At 47.5% G+C, this 11,851-nt stretch overlaps 1 protein-coding gene and 3 non-coding genes across 4 annotated transcripts in view; all 4 read right to left on the bottom strand.

Annotated features, from left to right (window-relative positions):
- Positions 1 to 10,484: 10,484 nt before the first annotated feature.
- The window catches only part of LOC101983858 (60S ribosomal protein L7a-like), a 1,712-nt gene continuing 345 nt past the window's right edge, over positions 10,485 to 11,851 (bottom strand). The window contains exons 2-6 of the mRNA XM_005347276.2: positions 11,708 to 11,851; positions 11,434 to 11,513; positions 11,060 to 11,190; positions 10,784 to 10,853; positions 10,485 to 10,633 (exon numbers count right to left, since the gene is read on the bottom strand). The exon at positions 11,708 to 11,851 is cut by the window's right edge and continues 41 nt beyond it. Of these exons, the coding sequence (XP_005347333.1) occupies positions 10,529 to 10,633; positions 10,784 to 10,853; positions 11,060 to 11,190; positions 11,434 to 11,513; positions 11,708 to 11,851 (530 nt within the window). The 3' untranslated portion in view covers positions 10,485 to 10,528. The remainder of the gene's footprint in view (positions 10,634 to 10,783; positions 10,854 to 11,059; positions 11,191 to 11,433; positions 11,514 to 11,707) is intronic.
- LOC113456104 lies at positions 10,938 to 11,004 on the bottom strand. The gene has a single exon (XR_003376976.1). It is a non-coding gene; the product is annotated as a small nucleolar RNA SNORD36 (small nucleolar RNA).
- Positions 11,260 to 11,330, bottom strand: LOC113456103. The gene has a single exon (XR_003376975.1). It is a non-coding gene; the product is annotated as a small nucleolar RNA SNORD36 (small nucleolar RNA).
- LOC113456102 lies at positions 11,592 to 11,666 on the bottom strand. The gene has a single exon (XR_003376974.1). It is a non-coding gene; the product is annotated as a small nucleolar RNA SNORD36 (small nucleolar RNA).

Raw genomic sequence — 11,851 nt, forward strand, 5'->3', positions numbered from 1 at the left:
GCTTTTAGGTCCATACTGCCATGTCCTGCCCTTGACAGGCGACTCCTCCAAGGCCAGATGTGGGCTGACTTTTATGCTCCAGGTCTTCCCAGCACACAGCTGCCTGATCTCTTGACTTTGTGGCTATGGTACCCATCCAAAAACACTGAATTTGAGGAATGGGGACAGCAAAGAGGCATCCCTGGGTCATCTTGCCCTCCCACCACTACCTCCGTACAGAAACAGTCTGCTTGGCCACAGTCTCCTGCATTCCCTAAGAGCCCCTATATGCCAAGTGCTACCTGTTTAGTCAGTCCTGTGATAGAGCAGGAATGTGGGATTAAAAGGGACACTTGAAGCTGACTTTTATTTCAGTTCAGATGTAATTCACATACCCAAAAATATCTGCCCTTAGTTGAGATGTAATTCACACACCCCCAAATTTTGCCCTATGAATGGTTCTTAATGAATCCAGCAAAGTTGAAACCCATCACCACCGCTAATTCCAGAATGCTTTCATCCTTTCCCAGAGCAAACTCACAGCCACTGAGTAGTCACTCACCCCTAAGTCTCTCTTCACTCCAGCCCCGGCTCTAGTAACTCACTCTCTCTCGGGCCTTCCCTATTCTGAACACTTCAAATCAGTGGGCTCACATGACATATAGTTGTTTCCGCTTGCTTTCTTTCATTTAGAACGCTTTCACGGAGCATGTAGCCGTACTTCACATTTTTATGAGCGAATCCTATTCCATCTCATGGCTATACCATAACGTATTTATCCATTCACCCACAGATGAAAATTGGATCGTTCCCACCTTTGGCCTATGAGGCTGCTGCTATGAAGAAGTCTCTTGCGAGTTTTTGCGTGAGCATGTGCTTTGCAATGCCTTCTGGTTGAAGCTGCTTTTTGAGAATGAATTCTTAAGAGATAGGGAGGGGATGGCTCAGCACTGAAGAGTACTTGTTGCTCTTCTGGAGTCTGGTTCCCAGGACCTGTGTTAGGAAGTTCACAACTGCCTGGAAGCCCAGGTCCAGCAGCTTCAGTGGTCTCTTTTGAACTACACAGGCACACAATACACACATAGCATTCGCTTATACACACACACACACACACACACACACACACACACACACACACACATTTTAGAAAATAAATTCTTGCCATTTTCTCATCGTTTGCTTCTCTTTCATATTACAAACTAGTAGTGTTGTATGTTTAAGACACAGTTGGAAAAAAATTCAAAACTCCAAACTTACCTACTACCCTTTACTTGGGTCGTAGGAGGTGATAGCTGGTTATCTTTTACCAAGCTCCAGTCTCCTGTTTTTTATTGACTCCCTGCTGCCCTCCATTCTGGCCTCCATGGAACCCTCACCCTCAACCTGCAGGCCTTAGCAGCCGGCTTCATCATTTAAGCAGGAACCGACACTGCATCATATGAAATATTTAAGTTGTTTTTCTAAAAATATGCATTATTTAGCTTACAATCTATAAGATATTTATATTGTTTATCCTCTTACCCCCAAATACCTGCATTATCTATAATACAGTTGGGGAAATACTAAACTGTTGGGTTTTGTTTGTTTGTTTTTGTCTGCTTGTTTGTATTTTCCTCTTTTCTTCCTTCACCTGGATACACATAGGCTGTTCCAGTCAATGGTGGGGCTCCTCTTGCCCCAGCACAGTGTTGGCTCTGGTAATACAGGACATGACAGGCTGTTTAAAGCTAGAGAGACATGCAGTCACAGCTTCCCTGCTTTAGGTCCTGATACCAGCAGGTTTACCCCATTATTTTGAGGGGCACTCTACAGTCTTGTCTAACTGCCCTACTATTATTGCTGTGGTGCTTGTTCCCATCGTCCCTGACCTCTCAAGGCTGGCACAGGCTTATGACAGGTTGCTGAGTTGTCCATTTGGCATCTGTCTTTGCAGCGAGGAAACTGAGGCACCTGTCACCGTGACCAGGGTGTTTCTATCTCTCAGGATTTTCTCTTAGCAATCTCCCTCAATAGGAAGGGTGAGATGGAGAAGTGAAATTTTCCTAATTTATAAAGTGATTTTAGAGTTTCAGCATTATCTAGGTGGCAAATGTCTAATCACAATAATTACTAAAACATAGACAAGACAGAAAATAAAATACCCTCTAATCCTGTTTCTAAAAATACTCTCTTAATATAAATAGAGCATACCAGACTATTACATCATAGCTCCTGTTTATATTAAGGCAGGTTTTCAGGTGGATGTCTGGAATCCTTAAACTTAAGACACTCATGCTTAGGCAACGAAGGCAATTTACAGACTGAACCTTCCCCGAGGCCTCTTCAAAATTTATTTTAAAATCTGCTTTTTTTTAAAAGACCTTCAAAACATCACAGACATCATTCCAGTCAGGTATCATAGTTAACAGATTCTACAGCCATTTAATTCATTCACGATGCTTTGTAGTTACAAGTAAAGGCACATTCAGATTTCCTGACAATGCTGGAAAATCAGTGCTTGGTCCATAAAAGCCAAAGTTGGGGGACAAAGCACCAAAGACGTCTGAGCATTTGCCACCCCGTCCCAGGGGTCAGCGAACAGCAGGCCTGACTGTCACGGCAGTGTGGCTGAGAAGGTGACCTGCGGGGAAAACCACAGGCCTATCTGTGCAGCACACACCTCCATAACTCAGGCCCCTCAGATGACACGGCAGTGCGTGCAATTGATTCCCTCATCACCCGTGATCTAACTCCAAAGAGGTCCCCTCTTCCTCCTCCTCCCCCACCTCCACTCCCCTTGGGTACCTCTACTTACCCTGCCTCTGTTTTGAATCTCTAAAATAATGTGACAAGTTAATGATTGTACAATTATCTAAATGTTTAACAGACATGTTATCTAAGTGAGTCGGATTGAGATTCCATCCCGCTGACAATAAACATCAATGGCGGAGCAGCAAGCGATAGGCAAATTATAGCGAACCCTGCAATTTCGATGCTATTAAATTTGGAGGAATAACAGCCTTGAGGCCTGTAAACTCTGAATAAAATAGGCCCTTGTGTTTGTCCAACTATTAAATCAAAATGCTACCAACATTCTAGAAAAAACAAGGCGATTTATGGCTTTTCAAGTTTCAGTTACACATAGGTTTCTACTAAGTCCTTTCTGTCAGCAACAGCAGGGGTGACACGGGGGAGAGGGGCAGGTGTCAGAAGGGAATGAGCAAGAGCAGAGAGTGGCCATGGGAAGGGGCAGAGAAGCGTGGGGGACGAAGGCTAGCCACAAGGACGCCGATGGTGGGGCATTCTGCATGGAACTGGGCAGAAAGGCCACGGGAAGTCTCCAATACCATTTTGTTCACCGCTGGGAATCCACCTGCATCTGGCTTTGGCACCTGACCAGTCAGATTATTTAAACTTCCCCGGACCTGGGCTCTCCCCCACCAGGGATGCAGATGTGCCGAAGACTGAAAGCCCACAGAGTGGCAAATGTTTCACTTCCCCTTCAGCTCCGGGAGCAGTTTTTAAATGGCAGAAGGTCCTCATTCTAGTCTCCTGTGCAGACGTGGTATGAGTTTAATGCAAAACTATGAAATAAAGCAAACGTGATCTACAGTTTGCTTTAGAAAGAAGCTGCAGACCTCAAAGCAGAAGCAGCAGCAGCAGCAGCAGCAGCAGCAGCAGCTACTCCAAGATACACACTGCTCTCCAGTAGTTCTGAGCCAAGCATTTTCCAGATACTGTTTTATTACTTACAACAGATGTCTATTAATACACACATATTATTATTATATTACATAGTATATATTATGCAGCTCAGGTTGGTCCCAAACTCACCACATAGATAGCTGAAGGTGACTTTGAAATTGTGATCTTTCTGCCTCCACTTGAGTCCTGGGATTACAGGCTTGTATTACCACGCACAATTTATGCAACACTGGGGATTGAGCCCAGGGTTATGCAATGTTAGGGATTGAATCCAGGCTTTGTGCATATCAGACAAACAGACAAACTGGGCTACACCCCCAGTGCCGTTTACATATTTCTAAACATAGTTTTTAAATACGAAGACAGGCTGAGAGAAATTCACACCATCAAACAGGATCAGATCTTAGGCTCTGCCCTGGATCACAGAAGCCCTAAACAGCGATTTTTCTTGCCCAGTTCCCACACCCTCCATGTGAGAGTCAAAGAAATGAAGTCATTTTTTTCTGTGTCATAAGGTTTGTCTGTGGCAGAAATGGGATCAAAACCTAGTTTTCCTTTCTCCTAAGTTATTGTCCCTTTCAAGTATCATGCTGTCTCCCTCGATGCCAACAACAGCGTCCAACATCATTTCTGTCATGGTAGGAAGTGAGGGACAATGAGGCCCCTGTGGGTCCTGCTCACTGCTACTTTTCTACCCCAGAATCCCAAGAAGAATGTCTGTCATGGTTTTTCAAGGTGAGCCTCGAGGCGAAAAGCTTGAGTCTTTTCCAAGCTGTCTGGTTCAAGCCTTATTACCAATCCCCCAATAATCAAACCCCACTGATTGGTTTCAAACACTGCCTAAGGTAGTGATGCTTCACAGAGCAGTGTGGGGATCCAAAGGTGGAGGTTTACATCCGCACTACCAGTACTGGGGAGGTGGAGGCAGGAGGGACCAGAAACTGAAAACTGGACGTAGCTAACATAGGTGGGTTTGAGACCAGGGTGGACTAAGTAAGGGAGGGGACAGAGGGACGGGGAGAAAGGGAGGGAGAGAAAGGAAAGAAGAAAAGAATAATTGAGGTTATCAAGATGGCTTGTCAGGTAAATGTGGTTGCTGCACAAGCCAGCCACCTTGGGTTCCCTGTCCCAGGGTGTGGGCACAGAGCTCAGTGGTAGAGCACTTAACACAGCACACACGAGACCTCAGGCTCAGCGTCCAGTGCCACACAAACAAAACCCAATCTTTACAAAGAAAAAAAAAACCAGAAAAAGAGAAGTACTTTGGGAGGGGGTGAGTCTGGAGAGTTGACTCAGCAGTCAAGGGGTGGGGCTGAAGAGTTGACTCAGCAGTCAAGGGGCGGGGCTGGAGAGTTGACTGACTCAGCAGTCAAGAGCACGATTTTGCTCTTGCAGCGGACCCAACTTCAGTTCCCAGCTCCAGCACCTGCCTTTTACTCCAGTTCCAGGGACCTGACACATCCCGGCCTCCTCAGACACATGCACTCCTGTGGAATACCCCCACCTGCAGGATACTCACAGACGTGTACATTCACATAATGTAAAGTAACTCTCTAAACGTATTGGGGAGATGAGAGGGGCAACAAAACCACTCCGTGTGGTGGACACACGTCATTATATATAGCTCTAAGCCTACAACACGGCCCACACCAAGACTGCGCCGAATATTAACTATGGGCCATGAAGTGACATGCTTAGTCCATGTAGGTCCACCGGGCTGGGGTGGGGTGGGTAACAAATGAGCCATGGCATTGTAGGATGCTGACAGCACTGGAGGCTGTGATGTGTGAGGACAAGGGCTTCCTGGAAAGTCTATCCCTTTTAGGCAACTCTGTTTCAAGCCTAAAACTGCTCTAATAAAGAACATTAATGCTAGGTTTAAAATCAGTTGTAGGGGGTACTTCCAGAAGGTGGCTGGAGGGACCCCGGGAGCACACAGAGCAGAAGGCAGTTTGTATAGACCAGCAAGTGACAGCTGGGTGGCCCCTCCTAGCTCTACAGCAGGCAGCTTCCGCAGAGCAGAGAGATCTGTGCTTGGAAAATAAAACTCTATATTAGGCATCAAGCATGCCTTTATAGTAACAGCATGAAATTAGGTCAAGAGTAAATCTATGCTGGAGCACTGACTGTACAAACAGCAGCACATGACCTCCCTCCCAAAGTGCCTATGACGTTCTGTGGCCATTCTGGGGTTTGAGCTTCCTCGTGTTAAATTCCTTGGCACGGCATGTGAAATGCTATACGAATCACCTCTGATATTTATAAAAGTCAAATGCTATTATGCTTTCAATGATGAGGGCCTGCCAACCAGCATGGAGTCTGCCTGTCCTTCTGGTGACTCACTGTCCTGCCCTCCCCACTACCTTCCACCTTGGGCAGGGGCCTGAGGCCCTTTCTTCCTTTTTTTATTTCACGTAAAGTATCAAGGAGATCAAGGTTATTTTTCGTCATCTGTTTGCTCTTCTCTCTCCAGCCTCCTCTAGGGCTGGGCCCTGGGAGACAGAGACAGTGCTTGAGGCCTGGATCCTGACACCCTGACATGGCTTCTAGGTGTCCAAAGTGTCCTTCTAGCCAAGCTCAGGTCAGCAGATAAACAAGGCTGGCTGGCAATAGTCCTGAGGGAAGGACATGTTGGTTTTACTCTTTAAACCCTTGACTCTGTCTCTACTTATCCTTGCTATCCTCCCACATCCAGCCTCCATGAGGAGCCCTTCAAACAAGAGCTTCCCCTTCCCACCTGGAGATCGGACACTCTTTGTAGGTGTCATTGGCATATCCAAGGTGAGACACGGACCAACACACAAAGATGGAGACACCATTTGCAACACCCAAGGAGTCAGACAGCTGCTGGGCACGTATAAACCTCTGGGATGGTTAATCTCAATTGTCAACCTGAATGGGATTGGAATAACTCAGGAGACACACCTCTGGGTCTGGGTTTGATGGCATCTCTAGAGAGGAACAACTAAAGAATGTGGGCAACATTATCTTCTGAGCTGGAGACTTGGGGAAAGAGGGGAGGGAAAGGTGAAAAACAGATGAATACCTCTTTCCTATATTTCTGCTTCCTATTCCACTAAGATGCCAGGAAGCGAAGAGTGCCAGCTCCACATTCCTGCCAACAGGAAGCTACCTGATGCCATGTCTTCCCCACCATGACGAACTGTCTGCCCTTCAACTGTGAGCCAGAATCAGTCCTTCCGACCACCGTGGTGCTTCTTGCCAGGTATTTATCTGATCACAACAATGAGAAAAGTGGCTGACAGAACCTTCTTCCTAAGACAGGATGTGTCCTTTGAGCAAGTGTTTCCCAGTGCCCACTCCCTGGTGGAAGGGAAAGGCAGAGCCCATAGTGCAGTCCTTGCTGTTGGGTATATGTCTCAATCCATGGTCCCCAGATTGACAAACCTGCTTGAAGCCAGTTTTAAGTCCATGACAAGCACTGTCTAAACATTTGAGTCTGGTTGAGTGGTCTCCCCTATCACACAGCAACGTGGAAACTAAACAGTTTTTTTTTTCTAGGCCAGTGAAAGAAACTCCTTCTTATGTAGTCAGGGGGGGGGGAAGCTTGGGCAGAACATGAAATCATGTGAGTTCTAATTCTAGTTTGGAATTTTTGTTCTTGACTGACTACCTTTTCCAAACATGGATTTTATGCCTCTGGCATGCGTATCAGATTCAGTGCCCATACCACACAGGAAGAGAAGACAGTCCTTAACAAAGGGACTCTGGGAGAACCACGAGGCTCTCATTCCAGCTCTGTCCTGGACTGGTACTTCCCCACCCCCTAGGTCTCGGCATTCTCCACCAAGGCTGAGGGAGAACTAATGCCCGCCTTAGTCTCGAAGAGCTGCCAACTACCCGTGAAGGCCAGCTCGCCAAGTGTCCACATCTAAGGCCAAGTTCAACTTCCACACTCATGTCCTTCAAGTACTGTGACCTTCAGGAAAGTAGGATCCAAGTGTAGTCACCATTATGGGTGACATTCACCCGGCACCTGGCATATTGAGGATGGCGCTCCAAAAACTCAGCGGGAATAAATGAATAAGGGGCACACAGCTGGATAACCTCTTCTGATGGACAGCAAATGAGACTGTCAACATGGAGGATCTTCTGGAGCAGGCTGTGGTAGGGGCAAGTTCCTGGTCTAGTTCCTGGTCTAGTTCCTGGTACCCAGGGAAGGCAAACCCCAGGAATGATCTCTAGCCACCTTCTGTCTGCGTTTCTTTCAATTTGGGGCTGGGGAAAGAGTGGGAGGGGATAGAAAGTCTGATGAGAAGGCGGGAGACTCAGAACATCTAGGTGTCTCATAGTGGCAGATGTGAGATCCCACTAGCAAACTCCTGTCCTCCTGTGCCCTCAGTGGCACTGCCCCGGCCTCCCCTAAGGTGTGATGGGGACACGCCTGGTGCTACTTGAGGCTGGAACACCTGCTTAACCCTGGCCCCAGGTTCTGCAGTGGTTCAGTCATATTTAGCTATGGTAGGGCAATGGCTGTGTGGGACATTCCAGGTCCTGGGCTCTTCATATCTATGAAACCGGAGTTTGTTCAGAGCATAGAACCTTTCTTGTTCTTTCTACTCTTAGGTGCACCTGAGGGGCCACAGTGGTTGTAAGCTTGATAGGCATGTTAGAGTTGATGTCTTGCTTGGAGGACATAAATGGGATCCCAGAAGCCCCTCCCCTCAATTTGGGAAAGCAGCTGGATGTAGTTAGTGTCCATATCACCAGCACTGTGGACATGGCTCTTCCCCTCTCCACCTACCCAGTGAGGGGATGAGGGCTCTCCATCTCCAATAAGGCTTGGAGGATGCAGTAACAGTGCCAATAACTACCATTTCCTGAACTCACGCTTCGCACAAGGCCCATGACTAGGGCTTCCATGGGTTATCAGATCAAATCCGCATGACACCCCATACACCTAGGCACCGCGCGTTTCTGATACTGTGGTGAGCAAACTGAATTCAATTTAAACAATCCGACCAAGATGATAAAATAGACAAAGCTAAGGCTGTGTGACACCAGATCCCAAGTTCTGGGCCACCATACACTGGTACCCAGGACTCTACACTCTCGACTTAAGGTTCCTGGAGTCCAGAGGCTCCCTTCCCTTTGCAGTGTGCTACATAAGCCAAGTCACTCCACTTCCACTAGGACCCACTTCGTGAGAAAGCTTTTTTTTTTTTTAAGCGATCATCCCACCCACTCCTCTGCTTCTAGTATCTTGATTCTCCCTCAATAGCCATGAGCGTGTGCACCCATGTCTATTCTTTCTGCTCCCCGACGCTGTCTCTCAGCCCGGCTGCCACACAGATCAGCCTTGACCTTAATTCTCCCATAGTCACACCAAAATAAGCAGCTGCCCCGAGTTCCATATGGATGGCCAGAACTGACAGTTTCCACATGGGACTCTTCATGGCCTCCTCAGAGTGCCTGCCTTCTCCCTGGGACATGATGAAGACTGCCCCAGCCACTCCCTTTGAGCCCCGCAGCCAAGACAGTTCCTCTGCCCTCGGACGGTCACCATCCGGCACTGTCTGCTGCCCCTAGGCCTGTTCAAGTCTCAAGAGGGAACGTACAGTGGCTTGAACAACATTATGATTTGTAAAACCTACTCCTAATTAGTTTGACTTTGAATAAAGAGGGTAATTATTTTTAAATTTATTAACTGCTGCCTGGCCAGAGAAGTTTCCAGATCAAATGACAGGAGAGGCTATTTCTGCTCAGTGATGTAGCAATTTATATTACTGATCGGTCATTAAAACCTCGGGCATAAAACCACTTGTGTTTCTTGAGCCAAGATAGTGTCCGTGTGTCAAATTTCAAACCCAGAGTATAAATTAAGCCATTAATGGAATTTATCAGTCTATCTGGACTTAAAGAACTACTTATTAATTTAAGATGGTCCTGCTACTGAAGCCAGGAGGTGCCCTGGGTGTGCACAGGAATGTACGAGCACACGCATGTGTTTTCTCACTCGGGTTTGACTGAACAGAGTAAAAAAGGAAGGAAAAAAAAAACCCTTCTGATGTGTAAATGAAGCACAAGCCTCTCAGAGCTGCCTGGCTGTTAATTCTTCGCTGCTCTGCAACCCAAACATTTTGGAAGCAGCAGTGTTTTGCAGTATGTATCTGTCATAATATAAAAGGTGTAAAATGATCTCTGTTTATCTCCTCAAAGTCTTTGCTGTACCCAAACAGAAAACCCGAATGTGACAACAAAGCCGGAGCCCAGTCCCGCCATAAGGATGGCCTCCCTGAAACGCCAGCCAGAGCCCATGGAGACCTCAGGGAGTCATGGGGGGGTGGCATGTGCACCAGGATAGAGATCCAGGCTAAGTGGAGTCAAAGGGGGGAGAGGTGATGGTACCATCTGCTTAGCTGATGCTGGAACCGCAGCTATCTTCTACTAGATTCAGCTGGGGGCTCAATAATAACCTGAAAGACAGCAGCTCTTCCATCGCGTGCAGTGTCCTGTGCTCGCTATTACCGCCCCGTGTGGAACCCTGGGTCAGGGAATGCCCAGGCCAACCTGAATCAGGGAAATTATATCCTTGCCCCAGACGAAGATGTGGGCATCAGGATGTTGGGAATCCTTAGTTAAGTGGGTCATGAGGATGGCCAGGATAGGGCCATGAGTTAAGTGACAGCACAGGCTCCCTCTGACCTGTTCAGTCCACAGGCTCAGACAGTGTGGCAGGCCATGATGTGGGCAGCTGAGGAGTTATGGGGAGAGTACTGAGGTAGGAGTTGGGTCATGTTTCAGCTCTGCACTTTCTGATGGGTACCTTCTAAGCCTCCACCTTCTTTTTTTTTTTTTGGAAGTTTTATAATTATATTTATGTACAGAAAACTCAGCAGTACATTTAACCCAGTTTAGTGGCGAGTTCTTTGGCCTTTGCCTTTTCCAGCTTGGCAATTCTAGCCACAGATTTAGGACCCAGGACGTTGCCTCCCCAGTGGCGGCGGATCTGAAATACAGATGTAACACGTCAGTTCGGCCTGTCCTCTAATACAAGCACACATCAGCTAACGTCCTATATTCACTGACTCCAAGTGGGCAATTCAAATCCGACTGCTAAAAGCACAACCAATCCCATGCTCTGTATAGAACTGCTCACCTCATCATATCTGTCGTTGTAATTGGTCCTAATAGCTTCCACCAGCTTGGCCAGAGCACCCTTGTCTTCCCTGGCAAGGAAGGGAGAAAGGCTTTGTTACTCTAGGAAGCAGACACAGGAATAATTTTTCTGTTACAAGCATCTTATTTTCTTTTTTGCCTCAGACACAGAATGACCACACGGCTGATTCAGGTGAAGAAATTCTTAACCATCATTGGCAAATGGTCCAAAACCTGGGAGGGTAAGGGAAGCTTAAGGACAAGCCCAAATACTCACGAGTTAACCTGTGTGAAGGCAACAGTGGTGCACGTCTTCCTATGGACCAGCCGCCCCAGCCTGGCCTTTCCCTTGATGATGCAGTAGGGGACCCCCATCTTGCGACACAGAGCAGGCAGGAAGACCACCAGCTAGAAACAAGGATAAGTTATGTGTTTGGGAGCAGAAGCAGTAGCCAGCTACCCCGCTACTTTGTGGCAAATGCTCAGGGTTAAAAAGCTCATGTGATTGCACATCAAAGCACTTCAGTCAAAGATTCACATCATTGCAAGAGCCACACAAATGGATTCCTTATCTTCAACTCACAAAACCGACCCCACCCTCCCACAGGACCCTGGCAGTACTGCACTTGATGCTTAAACCACCAGACCTACCTCAATGGGGTCTACATCGTGGGCAATCACCACCAGCTGAGCCTTCTTGTTCTCTACCAAAGTGGTGACTGTATTGACGCCTGGAATACACAACATACAACCACTTTGCCTGAGTGCTTGCTTGGGCTGCTAGAGTCACAAAAGCAGTTTCACAAAGCTGTGACTCAGGGTTAAAAAGCTCGATTTCACTCTCCACAGTGCTCTCAGGTGAAGAAATTCAGACATCACCGCACAGCCTGCCCCACCACCCCTCCTTTCCCAGGGGTCCACTTACCCGCTCGAAGGACAGGTGGTCTCTTAGTCGGGACATCCCCTTTGCCGGCAGCTTTCTTCTCAGCGCGGGCCAGCAGCCTCTGCTTCTTTTCCTGCTTGGTCTCTGGCCTGTACTTGTGGGCAAGTTTAAGCAACTGGGTAGCTG

Source organism: Microtus ochrogaster, chromosome 5 (genome assembly GCF_000317375.1).
Source record: "Microtus ochrogaster isolate Prairie Vole_2 chromosome 5, MicOch1.0, whole genome shotgun sequence".
Lineage (NCBI taxonomy): Eukaryota > Metazoa > Chordata > Mammalia > Rodentia > Cricetidae > Microtus > Microtus ochrogaster.